Source organism: Xiphophorus couchianus, chromosome 8 (genome assembly GCF_001444195.1).
Source record: "Xiphophorus couchianus chromosome 8, X_couchianus-1.0, whole genome shotgun sequence".
Taxonomy (NCBI): Eukaryota; Metazoa; Chordata; class Actinopteri; order Cyprinodontiformes; family Poeciliidae; genus Xiphophorus; species Xiphophorus couchianus.
In genome coordinates, this window is record NC_040235.1 from 7,474,946 (window position 1) to 7,502,894 (window position 27,949).

The 27,949-nt window shown below is 39.9% G+C and overlaps 3 protein-coding genes across 7 annotated transcripts in view; 2 read left to right on the top strand and 1 right to left on the bottom strand.

Moving 5' to 3' along the window:
• Positions 1 to 2,668: 2,668 nt before the first annotated feature.
• The window catches only part of mamdc4 (MAM domain containing 4), a 36,029-nt gene continuing 10,748 nt past the window's right edge, over positions 2,669 to 27,949 (bottom strand). For 2 of the 5 annotated variants that reach the window (XR_003596433.1, XR_003596431.1), the window contains exons 19-31: positions 26,730 to 26,946; positions 26,519 to 26,656; positions 25,796 to 25,923; positions 25,636 to 25,726; positions 24,286 to 24,435; positions 23,496 to 23,621; positions 23,293 to 23,417; positions 22,173 to 22,272; positions 20,942 to 21,102; positions 20,780 to 20,845; positions 4,171 to 4,331; positions 4,009 to 4,074; positions 2,669 to 3,504 (exon numbers count right to left, since the gene is read on the bottom strand). Coding sequence is in view for 2 of the 5 variants with exons in the window: in XM_028024650.1 (XP_027880451.1) it covers positions 20,238 to 20,276; positions 20,780 to 20,845; positions 20,942 to 21,102; positions 22,173 to 22,272; positions 23,293 to 23,417; positions 23,496 to 23,621; positions 24,286 to 24,435; positions 25,636 to 25,726; positions 25,796 to 25,923; positions 26,519 to 26,656; positions 26,730 to 26,946 (1,341 nt within the window). In the remaining 3 variants the exon portion in view is untranslated. Of the gene's footprint in view, positions 3,505 to 4,008; positions 4,075 to 4,170; positions 4,332 to 19,440; positions 20,277 to 20,779; positions 20,846 to 20,941; positions 21,103 to 22,172; positions 22,273 to 23,292; positions 23,418 to 23,495; positions 23,622 to 24,285; positions 24,436 to 25,635; positions 25,727 to 25,795; positions 25,924 to 26,518; positions 26,657 to 26,729; positions 26,947 to 27,949 lie in introns of those variants that run through there. The other 3 variants (XR_003596432.1, XM_028024651.1, XM_028024650.1) reach the window with 3 other exon arrangements.
• Positions 6,382 to 8,517, top strand: LOC114149084 (tripartite motif-containing protein 16-like). Its single transcript, XM_028024654.1, has one exon. It carries the CDS (start codon positions 6,426 to 6,428, stop codon positions 8,082 to 8,084), a length of 1,659 nt encoding a protein of 552 aa, XP_027880455.1. The 5' UTR covers positions 6,382 to 6,425; the 3' UTR covers positions 8,085 to 8,517.
• Positions 13,793 to 14,890, top strand: LOC114149087 (E3 ubiquitin/ISG15 ligase TRIM25-like). The gene is given in 2 exon segments (XM_028024658.1): positions 13,793 to 14,771; positions 14,773 to 14,890. Coding segments are annotated over 2 exon segments (1,005 nt in total). The 5' UTR covers positions 13,793 to 13,827; the 3' UTR covers positions 14,834 to 14,890.

Below are 27,949 nucleotides of genomic sequence, written 5' to 3' on the forward strand. Positions count from 1 at the left end.
ACAAGACAATAAAGACATAATATTATGAAAATAAAGTCCAAATAATACGAGAATAAACACATTTTATAAATTTACTCTCGTAATTAGCTTAATATTGTGTTATGACTTTATTTTCCTGATTTTACTGTTTTTATTTTAACACAGTGGTAATCCTCCGTCATAAAACAATCCACTAACAGCTGCACGTCTTTTGAAAGACATCAGTTGAGCTCCTGCAACACAAACAATTTTTATCACCATTGGTACTAAAGTCCATATGGGTCTGGACTTTGACTAAAATTAAGGTATTTTCCAGCCTTTAATGTTGCACAGAAGAGCATTTTTTGCATCTATTGCAAGCAGTTTCTATTATGTTTGGAGTGGCTCTTTGCCCAGGGTGCCATCTTGTCAGGGGGCGGTGTGAGTACTAGAGGGACGGAAATCATTTACTCCTAGAAAGGCTGCCAGAAACTACAACAAACATGTTGGTGTCTCTTAAACAGGTTAGAATATGTCTATGGCCTAAACAAAACCTGTTCACTGCAATTTTTGCACAAAATCATTTTTAGAAAATAAGATTTCAGTCTGATCAGTTCTTCCTATTTGAGACTTTTTAAACTACTAAACATGAACAGATATAACTTAGACTGACTTTATTGTCATTTTGCATGCACAGGGTGTATACAGAACGAAATTTCGTTGCATACGGCTCAGGACAATATTTTGAGCTTCCAATGTTGTGAGGTTACTCCAGAATAAAATAAAATACAGTATAAAATATGAATCTAAATATAAAATATAAAGTGCAGGACTGACAGTAAAATAGAAGTTATTTAGCTCTGTACATGTGCAAGGTATAAAGTGGAGACCAGTTTTTGAGTGCAGTCCAGTTAAGAGTTCAGCAGTCTGATGGCAAGTGGGAAAAAGCTGTTTCAGAACCAGGTGGACCTGCACCGGACGCTGCGGAACCTCTTTCCAGAGGGCAGCAGGGAGAACAGTCCATGGTGGGGGTGTGAGGGGTCACTGATGATGTTTCGGCCTCGGGACACGCAGCGCTGGGATGAAATGTCCTGAATGGAGGGAAGGGGGGCCCCGATGATCCTCTCTGCTGTCCGCACCACTCTCCTCACGTTCTTCCAGTCGGAGGCGCTGCAGCCTCCACACCACACAGAGAGGCAGCTGGTCAGAATGCTCTCTATGGTGCTTCTGTAGAACGTCCTGAGGATGGGCGGGGGCAGGTGTGCTCTTCTCATCCTCCGCAGGAAATACAAACGTTTCTGTGCTCTTCTGACCAGAGACGTGGTGTTCACAGTCCAGGTGAGGTCGTTAGTGATGTGCACCCCCAGGAATTTGGTGCTGCTGACCACCTCCACAGCCGAGCTGTTGATGAGCAGTGGAGCGTGGCTGGGCCGGTTCTTCCTGAAGTCGACGATCATCTCCTTCGTCTTGTCAACGTTCAGGATCAGGCTGTTGTCTCTGCACCAGTCCACCAGCTGCTCCACCTACTCTCTGTAGTCCAGGTCGTTGTCGTCTCTGATGAGGCCCACCACCGTTGTGTCGTCCGCGAACTTCACGATGTGGTTGGTGGCGAACCTGGGGACGCAGTCGTGTGTCATCAGAGTGAACAGCAGAGGGCTCAGGACGCAGCCCTGAGGGGAGCCTGTGCTGAGGGTGATGACATCGGAGGTGTGTTGTCAAATCCGGACTGACTGAGGTCTGTCCGTGAGGAAGTCTAGCAGCCAGTTGCGCAGGGGGGTGCTGAAGCCCAGGTGTTCCAGTTTTCCTGCCAGATGCTGTGGGATGATTGTGTTGAACGCTGAGCTGAAGTCCAGGAACAACATCCGCACATGAGTGTTCTTCTCCTCCAGGTGAGCCAGGCTCAGGTGTAGGGCGGAGGGGATGGCGTCCTCAGTGGAGCGGTTTCAGCAGTAGGCAAACTGGAACGGGTCGAATGTGGAGGGGAGTCTGGAGACGATGTGTATTTCGCCTTGTTGGGTATTTTTTATGTTTTTTCTCCCAGTTTGGTTCAGATCCGGATGAAAAAGTGGTTCTTCAGCGTCAGACTGAACCCAAAGCTAATAAACTCCTTGTTTTGCTGCTGAAGAGAAGAAAAGTCAAACCGCAGGGAAGCGATAAAGTTTCACTGCACAGCAATTAGGTTTTAATGCTGTTTAACAAATTACTCTCTGCAGCGTTTCAGGGTACAATTGATTTGATTTAAAACTTAATTTTACTCAACGTTGTTCTGTTAATGTAAGAAACTTAATAAATTATTGATACACAGATTTACATTGTGGTCAGATATTAAATTGCTTTAATAAAGGAGAAACCTTTCAGTTGCAAACTGAAAATGTTGTCTGTTGCTTTTAGGAATATTTATCTGAACATGGCAACTAGCTTGTGATGCTGAAGTTGATATTTGATGTCAAAATGAAGATTTGACTTTTCAAATTTTGAGCTGAAAACAGTTTTAGATGCATAAAATCTTGTTTTTATACTTTTCTGGGATAAAAATGTGAAACATCACAATATATGGGAAACAAATGAGTTTACACTCATCAGATTTTTCAAAATGCATAATTCAGTGATAAATCATATGGAGAGACCTGGTTTTAATTTTAAAAAGCAAAATGGTGCAAGTGTAAAGGAAATAGAAGAAATGAAATCAAAATGAAAACAATCAAAAGACAAGAGCTTTAAAATTAGCTTTATTTATGATCAGTTTGAAACAGGCGACCATGTCAACATAAAGGTTTTTCATTTCTTCTCCATTCTTCATTTGAACACAAATATTAATAAAGCTGAAGAATTTGGGAAGACAATTATAAAAAACTACCTGAAAACTGACATTATCTCCTAACAGCTCTTTGACATTTGGATTATTTTCTACCAGCTTCAGTTAAATGTTTAATTATTTTGTTTTTATGTTTTTGTGGTTGATGGAAACACAAGTTATGTGACACATATTTTACTGAAAAGTTATTTGTAAGTTAATTTTGTCTTATTTCAAGTGTACTATGATATTTGCACTAGAAATGTACTTGGTCAGATTTTGTGTTTTTGCAGAGCTGTGGTCATTTATCAGAAGGGAGGTGAAGAAAACGGGTCCAATAAACTAAAACCAGTCAGCATTTGGTAGAGAAATTGAAAAATAAAGGATCAAAATCTAATCTAAAACTAAAATCTGCTCAGAACTGCAAGGTTCCCACTTCAGCGCCCGCTAACGCAGCAGTGATTTATTATTCAGTCCCGTTTCATGCAGCTTAGCGGTACTGAGAGCCACGATGTCGCTCCGACTTCCCCATGCTGGAGGTCCGGATCCCCTCAGATCTGCATTAATCAGCGCTCTGGCTTTGTGTTTTCTGTGTAAATGTGTGTTTGTTTACATGTAGGTGTGATCATTTAGGGTGACACAAGCAGTTCTCCTGCTGTTATATCACCTGCATTTCCCAAAGCCACCATTAGGCGGCAGCAAAGCTCCCCGTGTCACTCCTCCTCCTCCCTCTTCCTGACCTCGGCAGAAATCTGCAGGACAAAGATAATCAATTAAACTGCAGTAATCTGCAAAAATCTTCAAATATTCTTGATATTTTTTCATGAATCAGTAATTTTACACACACAAAACGGTTCAAATACAGTAGATTGTAGTAGTTAGGGACCAGAACCAACCACAAACAGCTAATATCTGATTTTAGCTGCTGGTTTTAAAAGTTCAAACACCAAATATATTCTCCTGCCAGCGAAGAGAGGATGTGAGCTTCTTACTTTCACATCTAGAAAATCAAATGATATAGAATGCTGAAAATGTGGTTATTAAAGACAAATATTGCTATTGCACCAGATAGTTTCTATTAAAAAAAGATTTCAATTTGTTTGTAATAATGTTGGACTGATTAATAAAATGTTTCCACCTGTTGCAAACACCTGTGGACAAGCCTGATTTTTAAATTAATAGTTGCTGCCCCCTAGTGGTGAAGCTTCTGTCATCATTTGGTTTCAACAATAGAAACTGAGTTGAATAAAACTCACAGAGACGTTGTTGAATCCTGCAGCCATTGGATGGTTTTGTGTTGGAGGAACAGTCACAGGATCCTCCTGAGATACAATTTAATAAAAATCAAACAGGTTTCAGGAGAGAAAAAGGTGAGAAAAGGTCAAATGATTGGATTTTATTGGGATCTTTTAACTCACTGGAACATATCCATCGTTACTAATGCCGATAGCGAGCGATGGAGAGTTGGCATCTGGTTTGGTTCGCAGGTAGAAGACGAGCAGAGCGACCAGGGTGCCGATCAGCAGCACCACCACGATCACAGAGGCAGCGATTCCTCCGGCGTTGTCCGGCTTCGAGGCTGAAAGAGAGACGGAAATCATTTACTCCTAGAAAGGCTGAAAAAAACTACAACAAACATGTTGGTGTCTCTTAAACAGGTTAGGATATGTCTGTGGACTAAACAAAACCTGTTCATTACAATTTTTGCACAAAATCATTCTTAGATAATCAGATTTCAGTCTGATCAGTTCTTCTTATTTGAGCTGTTTTAGGGCGTCTTGTCTCTTTAAATCCAAATAAGCTGCTGGCCACGCCCCACAACTCAACGTTTACACTCTCACCTAAAAATGGATATAAACAGATCTGCTGTATTAGAACCACACATCTTTGAAAAGCAGAAGTGGCGACTCCTGCACAGCCAACGAGAATGCAGCAAGTGGTTTCTGGATGGTAAGTCAACAACAAAACACTTGTCTTTCCCAGCAGCATTTGTACAGCGATAAAACCAGCTATTATTTGTTCAGAGTTAGAATTATTTTATCCAGTTATCTGTTGACACGGCCAGAATATGTGTATGTGATCTACATCCATCTGACCACAGAGTCTCCAGCAACACTAAGGGCCGGCCACAATGTTCTTCCTAATCTTTGACTACATAAGAAAAATAGAGCTATTTCATACCTGGTAGTCAGGTAGACTTGGTTCAATTGGGAACCAACATTTCAACATTTGTTTCATTTTCAGCTGCTGTGGTTTGCTTTCACACTGCATTGTGTCAAACAAACCAAACACACTGAAGAACCTATTAACCTCCTCACATGTGGTGGCGCTACAACAGGAACCACTGAAGGTAACAACACAAAAACCTCTGAAGAAGACACTGAGTGCAACCTCCTTCTTCACAGAAATTAAACAAATGGAGTAGCGTCAGTCGTACCAGTTTCTTTTTGTGTTTGGTAAAAATCCAAAAGAAATTCCTCCCATTAGCGCTAGACGCTTTGGGTTTGTTTCAAAGGTGGGACCAAGTCAGTGTTTTACAAAACTCAAATCTTTATCCTCAAGTCCCAAGTCAAGTCTCAAGTCCAGAGTTTCCCTCAGTGTATTATAATCCTGGCGGGCCACCAGGCTTTACTTGTGCCCCCACCAGGGTTAGCATTGCTTATTTAGTTAAAAAATTTTATGTTGGCATTTTTGAAGACTTTACAGTCGATGTTCTGATGTTAATCTTCCAATAACACATAATTATCACGGGATATTTTCAAATTTCCTGTCAACTTTAAACATTTTTAACTCAAAATCACGACGGGCCGCTGGATGAATGACTGCCAAGCGCCCAACTACCAGCCTTAGCAAGTTTTCTGGGGAAAACCTTGAAGTCCAAAAGCCTGAAACTTTTAATTTCAAGTCATTTTAAATCTTTTTTTTCACAATGTTGCAATTAAATGTTCAATATAAATAATAGGCCATGTTTTCTTTTATTCATCTCAAATCTTGATAGAACATGTGCAGAACACAAAAGAATTAAAAACATTTTAAAATTGCATTTAAAAATATTGCACAGTCCAGTTAAACTTAGCTGCAAGAACGGTCATACTTAAGCTATAATTTTCCAGAATACAGAGAGGAAAATAAGTATTTGAACACCCTGTGACTTTGCAAGTTCTCACACTTAGAAATCATGGAGGGGTTTGAAATGTTCACCTTAGGTTCATGTCCACAGTGAGAGACATAATCTAAAGAAAAAACCTGGAAATCCAGGAGTGCATGTGCTATTATACAGACAAATGGTAACATTTAATCATGTTCGTTGATAATATTACTTTAAAATCATGTTTACTTTATTAAGTATATTTCTTAAGAACAGTTGGGCCCATTAGTATTAATTATTGTATTTTTACCTAAGATGAACCTCATGGTCTTATAAAACTTTAGGTGTAACATTGGCAAGATTATTTTTATGATCTGAACTGTGAGGCTGGGCGTAACCAAGATCTGCTTTGGGTGAACCTGATTGGCTGCAGCCTCTCTGCACTGAAACATGAGACATGTTTCAGTGTCTCGAAACAGAAACCAGTTTCTGTTTCGAGACACTGAAACATGAGACATAAACAGTTCAAACAGTTTCTGTTTCAAGGAAGTGAAACGCAGACAGTCACTCTGACTGAGAGCAGAAATGGAGCAGAGTCAGCTAAACCGAGAGACTTTCTCCTGTTCAATCTGTCTGGATCTACTGACGGATCCAGTGACTACTCCCTGTGGACACAGCTACTGTATGAACTGCATTAAAGGTCACTGGGATGAAGAGGATCAGAAAAGAATCCACAGCTGCCCTCAGTGCAGAGAGACCTTCATACCAAGGCTTGTTTTGAAGAAAAACACCATGCTAGCAGCTTTAGTGGAGCAGCTGAAGAAGACTGGACTCCAAGCTGCTCCTGCTGACCACAGTTATGCTGGACCTGAAGATGTGGCCTGTGATTCCTGCACTGGGAAAAAACGGAAAGCCATCAAGTCCTGTTTAGTCTGTCTGGCCTCTTTCTGTGAGAAACACCTTCAGCCTCATTTTGATTCAGCTGCATTTAAGAAACACAAGCTTTTGGAGCCGTCCAAGAACCTCCAGGAGAACATCTGCTCTAAGCATGATGAGGTGATGAAGATGTTCTGCCGCACTGATCAGAAGTGTATCTGCTATCTCTGCTCTGTGGATGAACATAAAGGCCATGAAACAGTGTCAGCTGCAGCAGAAAGGACTGAGAGGCAGAGAGAGCTGGAGGAGAGACGAGGAAACATCCAGCAGAGAATCCAGGACAGAGAGGAAGATGTGAAGCTGCTTCAACAGGAGGTGGAGGCCATCAATCGCTCTGCTGATAAAACAGTGGAGGACAGTGAGAAGATCTTCACCCAGCTAATCCGTCTCCTCCAGAAAAGAAGCTCTGAGGTGAAGCAGCAGATCAGATCCCAGCAGGAAACTGAAGTGAGTCGAGTCAAAGATGTTCAGGAGAAGCTGGAGCAGGAGATCACTGAGCTGAAGAGGAAAGACGCTGAGCTGGAGCAGCTCTCACACACAGAGGATCACAGCCATTTTCTCCTCAACTACCCCTCACTGCCAGCACTCAGTGAGTCTACACACTCATCCAGCATCAACATCCGTCCTCTGGGACACTTTGAGGACGTGACAGCAGCTGTGTCAGAGCTCAGAGACAAACTACAGGACATCCTGAGAGACTCATGGACAAACATCTCACTGATGGTCACTGAGGTGGATGTTTTACTGTCAGAACCAGAACCAAAGAGCAGAACTGGATTCTTAAGATATTCATGTGAAATCACTCTGGATCCAAACACAGCAAACACACGACTGGGACTATCAGAGGGGAACAGGAAGGTGACAAGGATGAATAGAGATCAGTCTTATTCTAGTCACCCAGACAGATTCATTTATTATTATCAGGTTCTGAGTAGAGAGAGTCTGACTGGACCTTGTTACTGGGAGGTGGAGTGGAGAGGGTTAGTTTATGTAGCAGTCGCATACAAGAGTATAAGCAGAGTAGGATGGGGTAATGAATGTGGTTTTGGAAATAATGATAAATCTTGGGCATTATATTCTTACCAAAGTACATTTTGGCACAACAACATTCCAACCTCCATCTCAGGTCCAGTTTCCTCCAGAGTCGGAGTGTACCTGGATCACAGAGCAGGTATTCTGTCCTTCTACAGCGTCTCTGAAACCATGACTCTCCTCCACAGAGTCCAGACCAGATTCACTGAACCGCTACTGGCTGGAGTTTGGGTTTATGACACTGGATCCTCAGCAGAGTTCTGTAAACCCAGATAGATTTATTTCCTCTTTCCTCTCAGATTGTTGATCAGGGTTCATGGTTCTGATGTCTTTGCTCTGCTGTTCTGATCTTCTTTATTTTTCCGGTTTAGTTCTTTGTGTTACAGGAGCCATAAAGGAAATCACTGCTGATCATTTATTTCATTCTTATGACAGAAATATTTCATGAAAATCTAAACTTCTCTGGACTCTAATGGTTTTCCTTTCATTTTTTTATCCATGTATTTCGATGTTTTATTTGTTGTTAAATCAGTTGAGATCAAAGTGATCTGAACTTGCTTCTGTTTTCTATATTGTGATCCAAAAACCCGAAACATCAAATCATCACTGATGCTGTTTTCTTCTCATATTTTTAGATTTAGATCAGAAAAAATGTCTGTAGTTCTGTCTCTTTGGACTTCTTCAATAAAGAAACTTGATTACAGAGAAATGTTGAAAGTTTTCTAATCATTATTGTGATAAATTGTATGTTTGGTCGTCTATTGAGCAGAAACTTTTCCTCCAGAGTGTCTTATTTGCTGCTGGAAAAGATCAGGGCCCTCATGCATAAGAGTGCTCAGTTTTCACACTAAAACTTGGCAGACGGATACATTTAGAAAAGTGCGGGCACAAAATAATTTGGATGTATAAAGCCGTACGTACGCACATACTGTAACTCCACATCTTTCCTTTATAAATCCCAATTAGAGCGCAGCTACTGGTCTGCTTGTCGCCACCCATAAATACATGTTAATGTAAATTAGTATAAATAGCAGGAAGTCTGCCACCAGGTGAGGTAGTAACCATGGCAACGGTCCTTGTTTGTAGCAGAATAAGTATTTATATTATGAATAATTATATATTTTATTTAAAAGGTGATTTTAGTGCACATAGAGTCACCACACAGAAAATAGTTAAAAAAAAAGAAAATAAAGGGTTCGTGACAGACACCGGTACCGGTACCGCACGGCTCCTTCTTTAGGTTCTGCTCAGAGCTCCAGGATGATCAGTCTGGGTTAATCCAAACACTAATAAACCATCATCAACAATTTCCAGCAGATCAATATGATCTCTGATCAATCGCTCCCTCTGGATCCTTATTGGCGATGTTCTCCATCAGAACCAAACGGTCCACATTTACGCTGCAGCTACTTATAAACGTGTGATTATACAAACCTTGATCACATTAAAAATAATCCAACCTGATTAGAGTTAATCTGCTGATCCAACCCTGTTTTCTTTTTCTTAGTGAGAATGAAATGACCCATAGATGCATTTCATGGGCTTTGGCGAACAGAACACTGCGTTACATCTTTATGAGACAAAAACTGAAGAAAAGTACTATTTACATTCTAGTGAGGTTTTCACATGCTTTTATTTTCCTTTTCTTTATTTTGTGTGCATGCTAGGTTATTGTCTGAGGATAAATGCGGTTCAGTTTCATCGTTTACGTTTAAACAATAAAATATTAAATTTATGGAAAAAAAACATTGAGTTTGATTCTTCTTGGTCTGAATAACACCGAACGTAGTCAGATTTCAGTGGATTTAGGGGAGTTTTGACACTTTGTAGTTTGATATTGTTCACAGAAAGAGTTTGCGTGGCTGCCGAACATTTTCACACCAGGGAAAAAGTGTGTGTAAAAAGTGTGTGTATATTTACGCAAACCTTGACACAAAGTTAATTTCTATACATGTCGACTTGTGTGTAAAATATGGCGCTGCACATTTTCACGCCAGGAAGAATCTGCTAGAGGAAATGGAGCTTGTTGAAGTATGGCGTGCTAAACACCCAAAGGTTAGAGATTATGCACATTTCTCAAAGGTTCATAAAAGCAACTCTAGAATTGACTCCTTTTGTGTCCCAAACAAGAGGTTCACAGATTAGAGGAATGTCTTATTGAACCCCAAACTATTTCAGATCATGGACCTGTGATAATGTCTTTAAATATGGACCTAGAGAAACCTTTAAAGCTATGGAGATTAAATGTGTCACTTTTAAACAACCCACAGACAATCCAATACACAAAATACACATTTAATTTATTTTAAGATACTAATGATAGGGACATGATTTCCCCTTTAATTATAAGGGACACAGCCAAAGCAAACCTGAGAGACAAAATTATTTCATTTTCTTCAAAAATTAAAAAAGATCGTGAGAAAAAACAAAAAATCTACAAGAACAAATTAGGAAACTTGAAACTGAACATAAAAGAACAAATAGTGACATTGAATACAATTGAAAAGATGTAGACAAGATTTGAATGAGCTACTAACTTACAAGGCAGACGGCGCTTTACGCTTCGCCAACCAAAAATACTACGAAAAGGGAAACAAAGCAAGCAGAGTTTTAGCATTTCAGCCAAAGAAATCGCAGGCAAGTCGAACCGTCCACAAAGTTGCATGTCCATTGTCCAAAAAGCTACTATCCCATCCCAAAGAAATAGCAAATGCATTTTCAAAATATTACAAATCAACTCTATTATTCTCCCAACAAAGTGTAAAAAATCAAGCAATTTTTTCAGCAAATGAATCTTACTAAACTTAATGATGATGAGGCTAAAGCATCGGTGGGGACAATTGCCAAAGAAGAGATTAAGTTTCAGGCTGAACTTATTCCACTCTCATGCAGAGTGTTTAATTAATCTTTAAGAACCAAAGATCCACCCAAAACATGGGCTGAAGCAATCATTTCAGTCACACACAAACAACGTGCCTCTCATAGACCAATAAGTTTAGTGTGTAATGATGTCAAGATTTTAAGTACCATTTTGGCTAGACTACAAAAGATTATTAATAAACTTATTAACCCCGATCAGACGGGCTTTACACCCAAACGATTCGGAATAAATAATATCAGATGTACCCTAAATGTAATTTTAATTGGTCAACAAAACCCAAACCCATCAATGCTTCTTGGCCTGGATGCTGAGAAAGCTTTCGATCGGGTGGATTGGATGTTCCTGAAACAGGCCTTATCGGAGATGGGTTTCGATTGAAATTTTATTAAATGGTATGAAGTGCTGTATTCCAGTCCAACTTCCAGAGTACGAGTTAATGGTTATTTATCAGAATGTTTTCCCTTAAAGAGAGGAACACACCAAGGATGCTGCCTATCACCAATCTTGCTATCAGTGTAGAACCTTTAGCAGAGTTAATCAAGACAGAACCATCAATCTTCGGTATACCAGATAAAATTAGGACCCACAAGTTGTCACTGTATGCTGATGATGTCATATTGTATATTAGAGACCCAATCATTTCTATACCAAATATTTTAAAATGCTTAAGAACTACAGTCCTGTCTCAGGATACCAGGTAAATGAATCAAAATCGGAAGCCATGATGATAGGAGGGACCTGGCCCTGAGAATTATCCAAAACGGTTCATTTCAACTGGTCACCTGATGGGTTTGATATTTGGGAATCAACATTACTACAGATGTTTCCAAATTGTACAAAGCAAATTATGGGAAGTTATTGGATCAAATTGAAAAGGATTTAGAAAGATGGGAAATTTTACCACTATTCTTTTTTGGGAGGATTGAAACAGTCAAAATGAATATTCTCCCCAGATTGCTGTATTTGTTTATGTCCCTTCCTGTTTGGATTCCAACAAGAAGTTTTAAAAAATGCAAAAATTGATTTTTACTTTTATTTGGCAGAAAAGAAAGACCAGAATGAAATTTACACAGCTGGCCAGCAGAGAGCCTTACGGAGGTCTTAACTTACCAAATTTAAAATTACATAATTGGGCAGCACAATTGTGGATTGGCTAATAAAGACACAACATGGTTAACACTGGAACAGAACTCAAGCCCTACATTTTCATTACAGGTCCTTGCATTTTGTTCAACTGAAATCTGGAATAAGTGCAAAATTACAAATACGTGGATGAAAAGCCCACAAAGGATTTTGAGCATGTTTAGAAAAAAGCTCCTAAAACTATATCCAGGGCCTTGAACATTTTGGTTATAATGGATTTTTTGTTACCAGGGCAACATGATTCAGGGTTTCGAATCTGGCAAAATAATTTTTGTTGATGATTGTTTTGAAGGTAAGATTCTGAAATCATTTGGTCAGATTCAGAAGTATGGATTGACTTCATCTGAATTTTACAGATTTTTGCAGTTGAGAAGTAACCTGATGTCCCATATTGAATGGTCTCTTCTTCAATCACGACCTACTGATTTAGAAATGTTCTTCATAAAGGTCACTAAAGAAAATAAATCTGATAAAACGGTCAAATCTATATAAATGTTTACAGTCATGTATGTTGGGGGGCCTCCTGGGATAAAGCAGAGGTGGGAACTAGAAATGAACGTTGTGATTGATGATCAAGAGTGGGAGCAAGTGTGTGAAAATGGACATAAACTGACTAACAACCCAACTTGGAAAGAATTTTATTGGAAAGTAATCGCTAGATATTTCAGAACACCATGTATTATTTCGAAATTTGATACGGCTAAATCAAATTTGTGCTGGAGACAACGTGCACTAGTTGGAGATCAAAGTCGTATTTTTTGGGATTATCCAAAGATTAAAACATGTTGGGAAGGAATGAGAGAGGAAATTTCAAATATTTTACACATTCATATTTAATGGAACCCCCTTGTCGTCGTTCTGGGAGTACTCCAGAGAGATTTATTAAGTAAAGAAAAACGGCACCAGTTTGGAATCCTTGTACTGGTAGCAAAGAAAATGATCATGGTATGTTGGTATAAACCTTTACCTCCGACTTTAAATCAATGGAGAGAGAGAATAGTGAGTGTTTTAGGAAATAATGATAAATCTTGGGTATTATATTGTACTCAAATCGATAGTAAATTTTGGCACAACAACACCTGGATCTCAGTCTCCGGTCCAGTTTGGATTAAGATCTGTAACTTTTACAACTAATGTATAATGCTTTTCTGACCATATGACTTAGTGGAGGCGCCAAAGACGAGGGGCGAAGGAGACAGACATGAGGTCAGTATCTGTTGTAGAGGAGACAAGTGATGACATCAGGGAGGAACAATTACATTAGGGAGGCAACAAAAACCTAAATACCATGATGGGCTGAATTTAATTACTATATTTTATAAATGCATGAATAAGGCAGAGCTTTATGGACACATTAAACATGTGCTGACATGTTTGCATTCACCTCAGAAAGAATGTAGTTCTGCATAAAACCCAGAAGAACCGGTCAGATGTTGAACCTTGAATTAAATGATTCTCTGAAAACTAAATGCAGAAATAGACCTCTGTCTCATATCTGGCAGTAGAACTACTAAATGCTGTTTTGTTAAAGTTTTACAGCTTTATAAAAAGACGGATTACAAACTGATATGAACACGATGCAAACATTGGATTCTCTGCAGTCTGTTGTCATTACAGAGCAGTTAGGAAACAGGAAGCATATTTTCCCTTAACCACCAAACACATCTAGTTTCTTCAGCAAGAATGATTCTTTCATTTTATTCTCTGAAGCTACGGAGAGCTAACATGTTAGCAACCTGAGTTTAAGAGACTCAGTCAGTTATTTTGAACAGAAAACTGTTGTGAAGATGATTCAGCTTAAAATATTATTGCTTTCAGAGCGCTCCTCTTCCTGGTCTCACACACACTGAGTCTGGGTGGAACCACCACCTGCTGAAGCTGGAGGCTGATTGGCTGCAGCCTCTCTGCCCTGACATGTGATTGGTGGATCACAACTCGAGCTTGTTTTTTGTTCTCAGGAAATGAAACTAACAGTCAGTGCTACTGAGAGCAGAAATGGAGCAGCAGGCGGTTAAGCTGGATCGAGAAACTTTCTCCTGTTCAATCTGTCTGGATCTACTGAAGGATCCAGTGACGACTTCCTGTGGACACAGCTACTGTATGAACTGTATTACAAAGTTCTGGGATGAAGGTGAGAAAAAGGAAAACTACCACTGTCCTCAGTGCAGCACAACCTTCACACAGAAGCCTGACCTGCAGAAAAACACCATGCTAGCAGCTTTAGTGGAGCAGCTGAAGAAGACTGGACTCCAAGCTGCTCCTGCTGACCACAGTTATGCTGGACCTGAAGATGTGGCCTGTGATTCCTGCACTGGGAAAAAACGGAAAGCCATCAAGTCCTGTTTAGTCTGTCTGGTCTCTTTCTGTGAGAAACACCTTCAGCCTCATTTTGATTCAGCTGCATTTAAGAAACACAAGCTTTTGGAGCCGTCCAAGAACCTCCAGGAGAACATCTGCTCTAAGCATGATGAGGTGATGAAGATGTTCTGCCGCACTGATCAGAAGTGTATCTGCTATCTCTGCTCTGTGGATGAACATAAAGGCCATGAAACAGTGTCAGCTGCAGCAGAAAGGACTGAGAGGCAGAGAGAGCTGGAGGAGAGACGAGGAAACATCCAGCAGAGAATCCAGGACAGAGAGGAAGATGTGAAGCTGCTTCAACAGGAGGTGGAGGCCATCAATCGCTCTGCTGATAAAACAGTGGAGGACAGTGAGAAGATCTTCACCCAGCTAATCCGTCTCCTCCAGAAAAGAAGCTCTGAGGTGAAGCAGCAGATCAGATCCCAGCAGGAAACTGAAGTGAGTCGAGTCAAAGATGTTCAGGAGAAGCTGGAGCAGGAGATCACTGAGCTGAAGAGGAAAGACGCTGAGCTGGAGCAGCTCTCACACACAGAGGATCACAGCCATTTTCTCCTCAACTACCCCTCACTGCCAGCACTCAGTGAGTCTACACACTCATCCAGCATCAACATCCGTCCTCTGGGACACTTTGAGGACGTGACAGCAGCTGTGTCAGAGCTCAGAGACAAACTACAGGACATCCTGAGAGACTCATGGACAAACATCTCACTGATGGTCACTGGGGTGGATGTTCTACTGTCAGAACCAGAACCAAAGAGCAGAACTGGATTCTTAAGATATTCATGTGAAATCACTCTGGATCCAAAGATTTTTGAGAAGATTCCCGACGGTCTTTCATAATCTATATTGTTCATAGTTGCTTTATATGCGAAAAAATCAATATTTGTTGACCCGGAGGCTTTAAAAAATTGTTTTTCTTTTCATTTACGAGCTGCCTCCATTTGCTGCTCTCGCCATTCAACCGGAAGCGGAAGTAGAAAGTTTTGTCGTTTGAATGAGTTTTGTAAGAGTCTTGAATGTTGTATCTCGGCAACTCATTTAAACTGTTTTTATTTTATTCAAATGAGAAATATGTTATTTTCTTTACAATATTGTGAATATTGATCTTTTGTTTCATGTCAAATGTTTCTGACAAATGTACGGATATAAAATGAATTGACTACTAAACGAACAGATATAAAATGACTTAACTACTAAACATGAACAGATATAAAATGACTAAACTACTAAACATGAACAGATATAAAATGACTTAACTACTAAAAATGAACAAGTATAAAATGATCTAACTACTAAAAATTAACAAGTATAAAATGATCAAACTACTAAAAATGAACACAATAGGCTGTATGCTGCTATATAAAAGCATCATTATGGACACCAGCAGAGTTTAAAGAACAGAAAAATCGATGGGAAATATAAAATATACTAACTATACTAATTTTTCCTGAGTTTCAGGCTTTACATTTGGCTGTAACTCATTTAGAGCCAAATGTAAAGCCTGTGTTGGTTCTCTCGCAGGTTTTTTACCGCTTCCCTGAAAGCCTTTCTAATTGAACTGAAGGTCTTCCAGCGCGGCTGAAGTCGGCTTGCCATTGTTACCAGGACATTTCTCTCTAGTATCGGGGTTCCTGCCTCCAGGAGAAGGAGGATGTTCTCTACCTTCTTGCACTTCTTCATCAGGTCTTTGAAGATGGTGTTCCCCTGGAGTATAATCGTCTCTGGGCTCATTTTGAGAACTCTGGTTTCGGTTTCCGCCCAGAGTTTCTCAAAGAGTCGATCACAAATAGAATTATATTGTATTAGAGGGTAATGTCTCTTTCCTGATTTGTCAATTATCTGCTGGATAACTTCCCTGACCAGACTTCTTACAGCAGTTCTTCTCATGTTTACCTCTTCGGACTGTTCTTCCTCTGGATTGCCGAGGGACTGGTCTACCTCTGGCTCACTGAGGGACTGGTCTATCTCTGGTTCACTGAGGGACTGGTCTACCTCTGGCTCACTGAGGGACTGGTCTACCTCTGGATCTCTGAGGGACTGGTCTACCTCTGGCTCACTGAGGGACTGGTCTACCTCTGGATCTCTGAGGGACTGGTCTACCTCTGGCTCGCCGAGGGACTGGTCTACCTCTGGCTCACTGAGGGACTGGTCTTCCTCTAGTTCACTGAGGGACTGGTCTACCTCTGGCTCGCCGAGGGACTGGTCTACCTCTGGATCTCTGAGGGACTTGTCTTCCTCTGGCTTGCCGAGGGACTGGTCTATCTCTGGATCTCCGAGGGACTTGTCTACCTCTGGCTCACCAAGGGACTTGTCTACCTCTGGATCTCCGAGGGACTTGTCTACCTCTGGCTCGCCGAGGGACTGGTCTACCTCTGGATCTCTGAGGGACTTGTCTTCCTCTGGCTTGCCGAGGGACTGGTCTATCTCTGGATCTCCGAGGGACTTGTCTACCTCTGGCTCACCAAGGGACTTGTCTACCTCTGGATCTCCGAGGGACTTGTCTACCTCTGGCTCACTGAGGGACTTGTCTACCTCTGGATCTCTGAGGAACTTGTCTACCTCTGGATCTCTGAGGGACTTGTCTACCTCTGGCTCACCGAGGGACTTGTCTTCCTCTGGATCTCTGACGGACTGGTCTACCTCTGGCTCGCTGAGGGACTTGTCTACCTCTGGATATCTGAGGGACTCGGTTTTTGATCGTTCCAGTTCCAGCTCAGCAGGAATCATATTCTCACAGATTTCTGCTGGAGGTTTTACTGGATGGGAATCTGTCAGTCTGTCTGGCTCAGGAGGTGAGATCTGATCAATATTAGGCTCCTCTTCCTGTAGCTCTGCGGTTGCCTTGACGTCTTGAGGAATATCGGCTGCTATGGCCGTAGTTTCCTCGTTGTCTTTGGCCGGCTGAGCTACAGACTCTTTAATGTCCAAAAGAGAAGCCTCTCCTGCCGACATTTTTACATCTTCCACCTGAATGATCAATGGAGCCACCTTCGCTGAACGTCTACCAATGAAATTCCTGAAAATCTTCTTTATCCTTCCTGTCAGACCTTTAGTCTTAGGTTTTGGCTCACACGTTTCACTGTCGGCTTGTTCCTTGAATTTCTCAACAAATGAGGGCGTTCTATCCAAAAAGTCCTTTATAATCAAGATGGTTTCATCCACCATAAGTCTGACTATTGACGAGCAAGGTGCTTTCTCATCACTATCTGTTGGAGTAGCACCTGAGTCCAAGCTGTGTTTCCCTCTGGCCAGCAGATATTTTACAATCAGCCTGTTTAAATTATGTGTGTTCTCTGTAATTATGTCTTCTTCGATCTCCAGGATTTTCGCGAAGCATTTGGGAACTTTGTTCCCCACGACCTCCTTCAAGTTCTTCATGGTGCAACTTTCCTGACTAAGCAGAAGGTTGCAGGTAAACATCTCCAAAATAAATCCAATAGTTTCCTGCAGAGCTCTGGTGGTGGTGGCGTCTGCGTTTCCGTTTGCCAGTCTTAACCAGTCCTTTGGGGTGAGGGTTCTGACAAACGGGTCGACCGCAGCCATCAGGGCTTCCACGGTGACGTTCTGGATCTCGGATGGTGAACTCTGACTACTCATTATTTGGCAAGTTGAAGATAATATTCGTTTTTTTTGCAACAATAGCGAGATCAACAGGCTCTGCCAGGAACGAGTGCAAAGTGATGTTTAGGGGGACAAAAGCAAATAAAGACCCTGACCTATGACGTCTGTCCACACGTCATAGACATCAAACCGCCCACACAGCAGCGTCATGTCCTCACGTACGAAGTCACGTTGCGTCAGGAGCCACTTTACTGCGCCTGGATGAAGTGATGAAGCTGCAGCAGGAGGAGAAGAAGAAGAAGAAGTTCTTGTTCTGCAGTTCAGTCGGGGATGAGATGATGACCTCAGTGTAGCTGGAGGTCCGGTTCCGGTTCGGTGGAAATGTCTCTCTGGGCGGTGAAATGGACACTTTGTCTCCTCGGCTCGGTGACCAGCAGCACCGCTTCATCTGACCTGGATGTTGGAGGCGAGTCCGGATCCAGGATGCTGCCGACAGGTAAGAGGACTCACCTGTGGAGGAAACTCACCGGAAATAACGCTTTTTCTGTGTTTCTATTTATTCATTCATAATTTCTGCCTCTGAATTATCAGCTTTTTTGAAGTAAGTCTAAAATAAAACATTTAAATAAAGCGAAAAGTAAAAAATATGACATAAATATTCATAAATGGGAGTTATACTTACAATAACTTAAATATTTAATGTTATTATTTTAGAGTTTTGTGTTAAACATGAATTTATTAAACCGTTTTTATTAGCCATCTGTGGGCGGGGCTAACTTTATTAACCAATCAGATGTAAAGTTTTATTTCTTCATTAGTGACATATTAAATACATTAAAACAAGCTTTTAATATCTGCACATCATAAATATAGTTTCAATGTACATTACTATTTAAATCTATTTATTTATTAGGTTTTGAGTTTTTTGCTTTTAAAGTTAAATTTTCCAGGGTCTCTGTGGTTAATTAGTGTTAATCAGCTTCGCCTTGTTGGGTATTTTTATGTTTTTTCTCCCAGTTTGGTTCAGATCCGGATGAAAAAGTGGTTCTTCAGCGTCAGACTGAACCCAAAGCTAATAAACTCCTTGTTTTGCTGCTGAAGAGAAGAAAAGTCAAACCGCAGGGAAGCGATAAAGTTTCACTGCACAGCAATTAGGTTTTAATGCTGTTTAACAAATTACTCTCTGCAGCGTTTCAGGGCACAATTGATTTGATTTAAAACTTAATTTTACTCAACGTTGTTCTGTTAATGTAAGAAACTTAATAAATTATTGATACACAGATTTACATTGTGGTCAGATATTAAATTGCTTTAATAAAGGAGAAACCTTTCAGTTGCAAACTGAAAATGTTGTCTGTTGCTTTTAGGAATATTTATCTGAACATGGCAACTAGCTTGTGATGCTGAAGTTGATATTTGATGTCAAAATGAAGATTTGACTTTTCAAATTTTGAGCTGAAAACAGTTTTAGATGCATAAAATCTTGTTTTTATACTTTTCTGGGATAAAAATGTGAAACATCACAATATATGGGAAACAAATGAGTTTACACTCATCAGATTTTTCAAAATGCATAATTCAGTGATAAATCATATGGAGAGACCTGGTTTTAATTTTAAAAAGCAAAATGGTGCAAGTGTAAAGGAAATAGAAGAAATGAAATCAAAATGAAAACAATCAAAAGACAAGAGCTTTAAAATTAGCTTTATTTATGATCAGTTTGAAACAGGCGACCATGTCAACATAAAGGTTTTTCATTTCTTCTCCATTCTTCATTTGAACACAAATATTAATAAAGCTGAAGAATTTGGGAAGACAATTATAAAAAACTACCTGAAAACTGACATTATCTCCTAACAGCTCTTTGACATTTGGATTATTTTCTACCAGCTTCAGTTAAATGATTAATTATTTTGTTTTTATGTTTTTGTGGTTGATGGAAACACAAGTTATGTGACACATATTTTACTGAAAAGTTATTTGTAAGTTAATTTTGTCTTATTTCAAGTGTCCTATGATATTTGCACTAGAAATGTACTTGGTCAGATTTTGTGTTTTTGCAGAGCTGTGGTCATTTATCAGAAGGGAGGTGAAGAAAACGGGTCCAATAAACTAAAACCAGTCAGCATTTGGTAGAGAAATTGAAAAATAAAGGATCAAAATCTAATCTAAAACTAAAATCTGCTCAGAACTGCAAGGTTCCCACTTCAGCGCCCGCTAACGCAGCAGTGATTTATTATTCAGTCCCGTTTCATGCAGCTTAGCGGTACTGAGAGCCACGATGTCGCTCCGACTTCCCCATGCTGGAGGTCCGGATCCCCTCAGATCTGCATTAATCAGCGCTCTGGCTTTGTGTTTTCTGTGTAAATGTGTGTTTGTTTACATGTAGGTGTGATCATTTAGGGTGACACAAGCAGTTCTCCTGCTGTTATATCACCTGCATTTCCCAAAGCCACCATTAGGCGGCAGCAAAGCTCCCCGTGTCACTCCTCCTCCTCCCTCTTCCTGACCTCGGCAGAAATCTGCAGGACAAAGATAATCAATTAAACTGCAGTAATCTGCAAAAATCTTCAAATATTCTTGATATTTTTTCATGAATCAGTAATTTTACACACACAAAATGGTTCAAATACAGTAGATTGTAGTAGTTAGGGACCAGAACCAACCACAAACAGCTAATATCTGATTTTAGCTGCTGGTTTTAAAAGTTTAAACACCAAATATATTCTCCTACCAGCGAAGAGAGGATGTGAGCTTCTTACTTTCACATCTAGAAAATCAAATGATATAGAATGCTGAAAATGTGGTTATTAAAGACAAATATTTATATTGCACCAGATATTTTTTATTAAAAAAAGATTTCAATTTGTTTGTAATAATGTTGGACTGATTAATAAAATGTTTCCTCTGTTGCAAACACCTGTGGACAAGCCTGATTTTTAAATTAGTAGTTGCTGCCCCCTAGTGGTGAAGCTTCTGTCATCATTTGGTTTCAACAATAGAAACTGAGTGGAATAAAACTCACAGAGACGTTGTTGAATCCTGCAGCCATTGGATGGTTTTGTGTTGGAGGAACAGTCACAGGATCCTCCTGAGATACAATTTAATAAAAATCAAACAGGTTTCAGGAGAGAAAAAGGTGAGAAAAGGTCAAATGATTGGATTTTATTGGGATCTTTTAACTCACTGGAACATATCCTTCGTTACTAATGCCGATAGCGAGCGATGGAGAGTTGGCATCTGGTTTGGTTCGCAGGTAGAAGACGAGCAGAGCGACCAGGGTGCCGATCAGCAGCACCACCACGATCACAGAGGCAGCGATTCCTCCGGCGTTGTCCGGCTTCGAGGCTGAAAGAGAGACGGAAATCATTTACTCCTAGAAAGGCTGAAAAAAACTACAACAAACATGTTGGTGTCTCTTAAACAGGTTAGGATATGTCTGTGGGCTAAACAAAACCTGTTCATTACAATTTTTGCACAAAATCATTCTTAGATAATCAGATTTCAGTCTGATCAGTTCTTCTTATTTGAGCTGTTTTAGGGCGTCTTGTCTCTTTAAATCCAAATAAGCTGCTGGCCACGCCCCACAACTCAACGTTTACACTCTCACCTAAAAATGGATATAAACAGATCTGCTGTATTAGAACCACACATCTTTGAAAAGCAGAAGTGGTGCCTCCTGCACAACCAACGAGAATGCAGCAAGTGGTTTCTGGGTATCAAGTCAACAACAAAACACTTGTCTTTCCCAGCAGCATTTGTACAGCGATAAAACCAGCTATTATTTGTTCAGAGTTAGAATTATTTTATCCAGTTATCTGTTGACAAGGCCAGAATATGTGTATGTGATCTACATCCATCTGACCACAGAGTCTCCAGCAACACTAAGGGCCGGCCACAATATTCTTCCTAATCTTTGGCTGCATAAGAAAAATAGAGCTATTTCATACCTGGTAGTCAGGTAGACGTGGTTCAATTGGGAACCAACATTTCAACATTTGTTTCATTTTCAGCTGCTGTGGTTTGCTTTCACACTGCATTGTGTCAAACAAACCAAACACACTGAAGAACCTATTAACCTCCTCACATGTGGTGGCGCTACAACAGGAACCACTGAAGGTAACAACACAAAAACTATACATCTTTGAAAAGCAGAAGTGGTGCCTCCTGCACAACCAACGAGAATGCAGCAAGTGGTTTCTGGATTGTAAGTCAACAACAAAACACTTGTCTTTCTCAGCAGCATTTGTACAGCGATAAAACCAGCTGACCAAACGTACTGGAGTTCCGTATGGTTGCTAGGTGACGAAGGAACTCTACTGGGGTTGCTAGGTCACGGTGCAGTCCCTGTCCAACATGGACTAATCAGAAAGTTTTTGAAGTGAAGATAAATTTCCTCCCCTAATTTCCAGTCTTACTTGGTTTTGTGTCTCTAGTGGCGCAGTCAAACCCAACGGTGTACTCGATGTCATCCAGAGCTACAAAACCTGATGTGCCTTTGATGCCTTCAAACACAATCTGTTAAAAATAAGAACAAAATGCAGCAGAGATGTCAGCTTTGACATGCTTTAATCTCAATGACTTACAGACATGGTGGATGTTATTATTTCCGTACAACAATTTTGCACATGCGCACAATACCGGAGGGCAAAAAGACTCTTTTTTTTACTTGTCATTAATCGCCGTGCTGCCGCAGCAGAACAACTCTGTTGATTAAATGAATGAAATCTGGAGATTATTAATCTAGTGCGGTGAGCCTCGTGAAAGGGAAAATAATGCAGAAAACTGTTTAATAATAACTCAAAACCACTCATATTCTTTTTTAATCAGTCTGTGTGTCACCTATGCTACACACAAACCTGTTGCCATAGCAACTGACTAACACCAGCTCTACTAATGTATCAGTATTCAACACCGAAATAACACGCAAACATGTCCCACACAAAGAATTACAACGAGATATTAAGGAAACTAAACAGAAAAAGGGGGAAAAACTCAAATTTTGAGATTAATCTAAAAAAAGTTCTGGAAAATAAGGAAAGTTTCAAATTTCACATTAATCTTAATATTTCTGAGTTTTTTGGTGGAATGTTTTTTCTATCTACGATGGCCCTTACACGTCCGTTACAGTATTGTTTTCAGAACTGATGTTTATTTTGTGATTATTAATAAGTGGTAGCCTGAACACAGGAGCTGCCTTTATTTTTTACCTGAATTGAAACAAACCGATTTCCGCAGCACATTTACATGTTGAAGTTGTCAAGCTAAGCTAGTGGTGCTAGCATAGTTAACTGACCTAGTTCCCTCTCTCGCTTTTTTTAAATTAAAATTTTCCACTCATGTTGTTATCTAGTGTTCGTAGTGTTGACAATTAGTAGCAAAGTACTGCTACTCCTTTTTACTTTTAAATATCACGCGTACATTTGAGATTTAGCGCGTTGTGTCGACACCTAAACCGTTAATCTTAAGTAGTCGTCGTCATCGTCAGCGAGCGTGACGTCACGTACCAAGTTTCTATAGTTTTCTGGAAAGTCTGACCTGGTATCCCTCACGAGACGTGATGTTCAGTTCAAACTGTCTCCAAGGTCCACTGAGTTCGTTCACGATCAGCTGCTGGTAGATGATACCTCCAGATAGGCTCCATACCCTCAGCTGGCAGTCCGCTGGGAACATTTAACCAAACATGACGCATCCGACGATCCAGACTCTGGCGTCCATTTTATTAAAACAACCGTTCTTACATGACTGGGGCTTGTAGGCCCAGAACCTCAGACAGTTGGGCTTAATCGGCGGCAGTTGAGGGCTCACCAGCCAGGCCTTTTCATTGGCTGCTGTCCGGTTGCTGCTTGGGAAGAACAGGAAGTGACCTGAGGCAAAACGAAGCAGTTAGTCATCTGCAGGGCTTATACACTTTTCCAACAGTAAAATTCAAGCACTTTTCAAGGTTTTCCAGCACAACATTTAGCTGTTTTTTAGTTAATTGGTTTTGTTCGTATCTCCATTTTCAATTCACTATTATATGATCATTTATTTCTTTCCTGGTAGTATTCTAGTAAACTAAAATATAACTAAGTTTTATGTTTTGAGATGTCTCTCAAAGACGACCTACACACATGACTGGTCAGAGAAAGTTTTGAAAGAATCTCTAAAAATGTTCTCACTGAGTTTTATGTCATCCAGCAAATATAGGGAATTTTGGTATTTCTCGCTGGCCCAAAACAATAAATATTTTGTTTGATTTAGTTTCAGACAGAGAGAAAAAATGTGTATGTGTCTTTTTATTCTGTGTGTAAATATCTGTAGATAACACTTTCCAAATTTAACCAACATTATAATAAAACAGTTTCAATATCAAGCACTTTTCAAGGACTTCTTATAGAAATCAGGCACTTTTTGAGCCTTGAAAAACAACTAAGTAAAATTCAAGCATTTCAGGCACCAGTTCAAACCCTGATTTTGGATTAGAACCAGAACAGAACCTCTTTGAAAACCGATCAAAGCAGCTCCAGTGTTGTTGTCTTCCTCTCTGACCTTTCTCTGTTCCCAGTGTGTGGTCGAGAGGTGGGACTGGATAATGCTTTTCCTTCTCCGGACTGGTCAGCTCCCAGTCCAGCTTCTCCCGTTCTCTGTCCTGAATGTTGATCCAGCTGCACATCCCGTTCTCCAAACTGCACTTGGACCCTGAAGTAGAAAGTCTGAACCTCAATATGCATGAAGTTCAATCTTTTCCTTTATGGAAATCTGATGCAGCTGATGGTTCCATGTGTCACATAAGATGCTCTTTTTTTCCACAATGTCTCTGCATAATATTATTTTTTATGTTATCGTATTAATCCAGACTCAGAGAAAAAATTCTGCTTGTTATTTTCTCCATTCTCTTGATATGACCTGAGTCAAATCTAACTAAATTGGTGTCAAATGTTTGTGCAGTAAAGATTTTTGTTTGTGCTGCTATCATTTTAAAAATCTGGGGAATTAAAGGTCAACCATCCCACCCTCCTTCTTCTAATCGACAAATTTGGTGTCAATCAATTCAGCTACATTTCTGCAGCAACAATTTTTGTTTGCGCTGCTTTTGGTTTAAAAATATTAATGAAAGTTTAAAGGTCAAAAAGTCAACCAGTGCTACATTACCCAAATCAAACAAAAATGGTGTCAAATGTTTGTGCTGCGTTTGTGCAGTAAAAAAAAAAAAAATATATATATATATATATATATTTGTGCTGCTCACATTTACAAAGTCAAACATATTTGGTGTCAAGCAACTCAGCTACATTTGTGCAGCAAAAAATGTTTGTGCTGGTTTTGCTTTCAAGTTATTGCTGTTGACCTCTGATGATAACTTTTTTATTAATATTGTTAAAATGATAGCGACAAAAATGAACATTTTTACTGCACAAACGTAGCACAAACATTTGACGGCAGTTTCGTTTGATTTGAGTAATGATTTGATTTGGGGGTTGACGGTTTGGCCTTTAAACTTTCATTAAATCAGCACAAACAAAACATTTTTTGCTGCACAAACCAGCACAAACCTAGTCAAGTTGATAGATACCAATTTTGCCTGATTTGAAGAAGGTGGGGGCTGGTTGACCTTTCATGACCTCTGGAAACATTTACTAATATCTTTAAAATGTTTGCAGCATAAACAAAACTTTTTGCTGCACAAGCAAAGCTGCTTGGCACCAAATTTGCTAGATGTTGTAAACCTGAGGTTGACCTCTAGAAACCTTTTTCATGAATATTTCTAAGATGATAGCGGCACAAATTAAAATCTTTGAAGCACAAACGTAGCACAAATGTTTGAGACCAATGCTGTTAGATTTGAAGAAGGTGAGCAGTGTCATCTTCACTCAGCTCCTGACTCAGATCAAAACAAACCTTGATCTTCACATGGATAAGCCGAGACTGTGATGTCATCAACAGCAACGTGGGAACCTCGACTTCCTGATCCGACGACCTCGAACTCCAACTGCGGAGCAAAACCAAGTGAAACACCAACCTGACTGGGGAAGAAATGCTCTCTAACGTCGCTCTGTACCTGCCACGACACAAGTCCAACGGAGACGTTGCCGTTGACGCGACGCCAGTCGTCTCCCTCATTCAGGTTCTCAGAGAAGATCGGGACTCTCTCTCCCTTCTGGGGTTTGACGTACACCGTAAAGAAGGCTGGAGGTACACACCACCAAGTGATTTATAGGAGCAGAAAAAGATTTATAAGACAATTTTAGTTCTACGGGCAAATTAATAAGGTACAAATACAAATTAAAATAAAGGAAAAAAAGGGAAATAGTGAAGTGTTTTGACAGAAAGCAGCTTTTTTAGGCTATGTTCACACAGCAGGTGGAAATTATTATTATTTTTTTTTTTTGAATGGTCGTTCACACTACTAATTAAATGCAACCGCAATGAGATTTCTGTGTGAACAGTTTGTGACTCCAGAAGAACATCGACATTTTTGAAGTTTGAAATTTATTAAATACACATTAACATTTTTGTAAATGAGCCAGAACTAACCAAAACCCTATTTTTTTTATAACTGTTGTTTCTGGACAATGAGTGATTTTTCTAGTTAAGAACAAACAAAAGTTACAAAAAACAAGGTTAAAAACAACTTAACTAAACATATTTTGTCAGTAAATACAATCATTACAAACAGCAAATATAAAATAAAGAAAACCACAATAGATCATAAAGTCTAAGAAATAGATTATAACAACATGAAGGTCTTGCAGCCTTGCAGTGTTGTAGGTATAACACTCACCTGGGTTCCCTTCTGTCATATGATACCAGAAACTGACACATTCGGGTTTGGTGGTTCCTTGTTGGACGGGGGAGATGAGGACAGCGGCGCTACCTGGTGGTAGAACGTCTGCGTCTGTGTTGACCATCATGTAGTAACCTGGACATTGACAGCAGGATGGGATAAATCTTCTGTTTTCCTGTTTTCTGTTCTCTGATCGGGTTTTGCTGACCTAGCTCGGTCCCCAGAGTGTGGTCTGTTTTGGGTCCGTTCGCCGTAGTGGTGTGTCCGTTTCTGTGGAGCCAGTTTATGGCGCCGTAACTGCTGTAACCACACTTCTGGCCTTCAAAGGAGCATTTTCTGGGTATGGTGCACGGGCCGACCAGAAACGCCACATCGTCGATGGCAACCTGGCCGTCGAAACCGGACCGAACTGCTTCGAACATCAACTGTTGGGTGATGACAAAGATTTTTAAAGCTTCACTCTGTTGTATCTATGCAGGTGGAGCAGATTATTTAACTTATAATAAGACATTTTTCTCATGTTATAAGTGAAATAATCTGCCAGTGGAGCCAGTACGTTTTCATCAGTATTAAGGAATTATTGACTTATTAGTGAGGAAACAGTTTTTAAGTTGAACTTGAACTATAAGGAGAAACTTTGTAGCTGCTGGGTGTAACTATAGTTACAAAGTTACTTCTAATCTCACTTATTTAATTTTGAAATAAAGCAATCAGTTACTTTTTAAAGTATTAATCAGTAATCAGTAGTATGTGTGGACATTTATCGTATCGGTTATCATTTATCGTGAAACATTTCTTATAAGAATTTTGATTTATCGTTATGATAAATTTCACTTATTGATGAAAACTAAAAAACTAAATTTACAGTCTGATCGGAAATGTTAGTTTATCACTGTGTTCCCTGAGAGCATCAATCAATACCAATAATTTGAAAATATGATTAAATGCAGTTATTGTGTGCAGTTTAGTGGCATTTTGAAGAGGCCTGTTTCAAATGATAATGTTTTTCAAGAACAATATTTGTGTGCTGCAGTTACCTAAAAGATTAGTAATAAATAAATATTGAGATAAAATGTTCAGTCCATATTGCCCAACCTAATCAGTAGTTGGATTACGTTTTAAAGGTAACACTGGGAGGCATTTAGTTTTCATCTAAAAATGATTCTTTGTGTTGTCTACATGTGATACAAAACATGTTCATTATACTTTGCTGGAACTCAGCTTTGGTTGCTAAGTGATGGGCTGGGGTTGCTAGGCGATGGGCTGAGCTTCTCTGGCGTTGCTAGGTAACCGGGCAGTGGCTGCTGGTTTGTGACATTCCAGAGGTTTCATATACTAAAAAACATTGACTTATTGCCAAAAGATGCGTTGCTGTTTTCTTTTTGTTCCTTTTTAAAGTTTTGGTGCCGTTTTTAGAAGCAGTAGAGA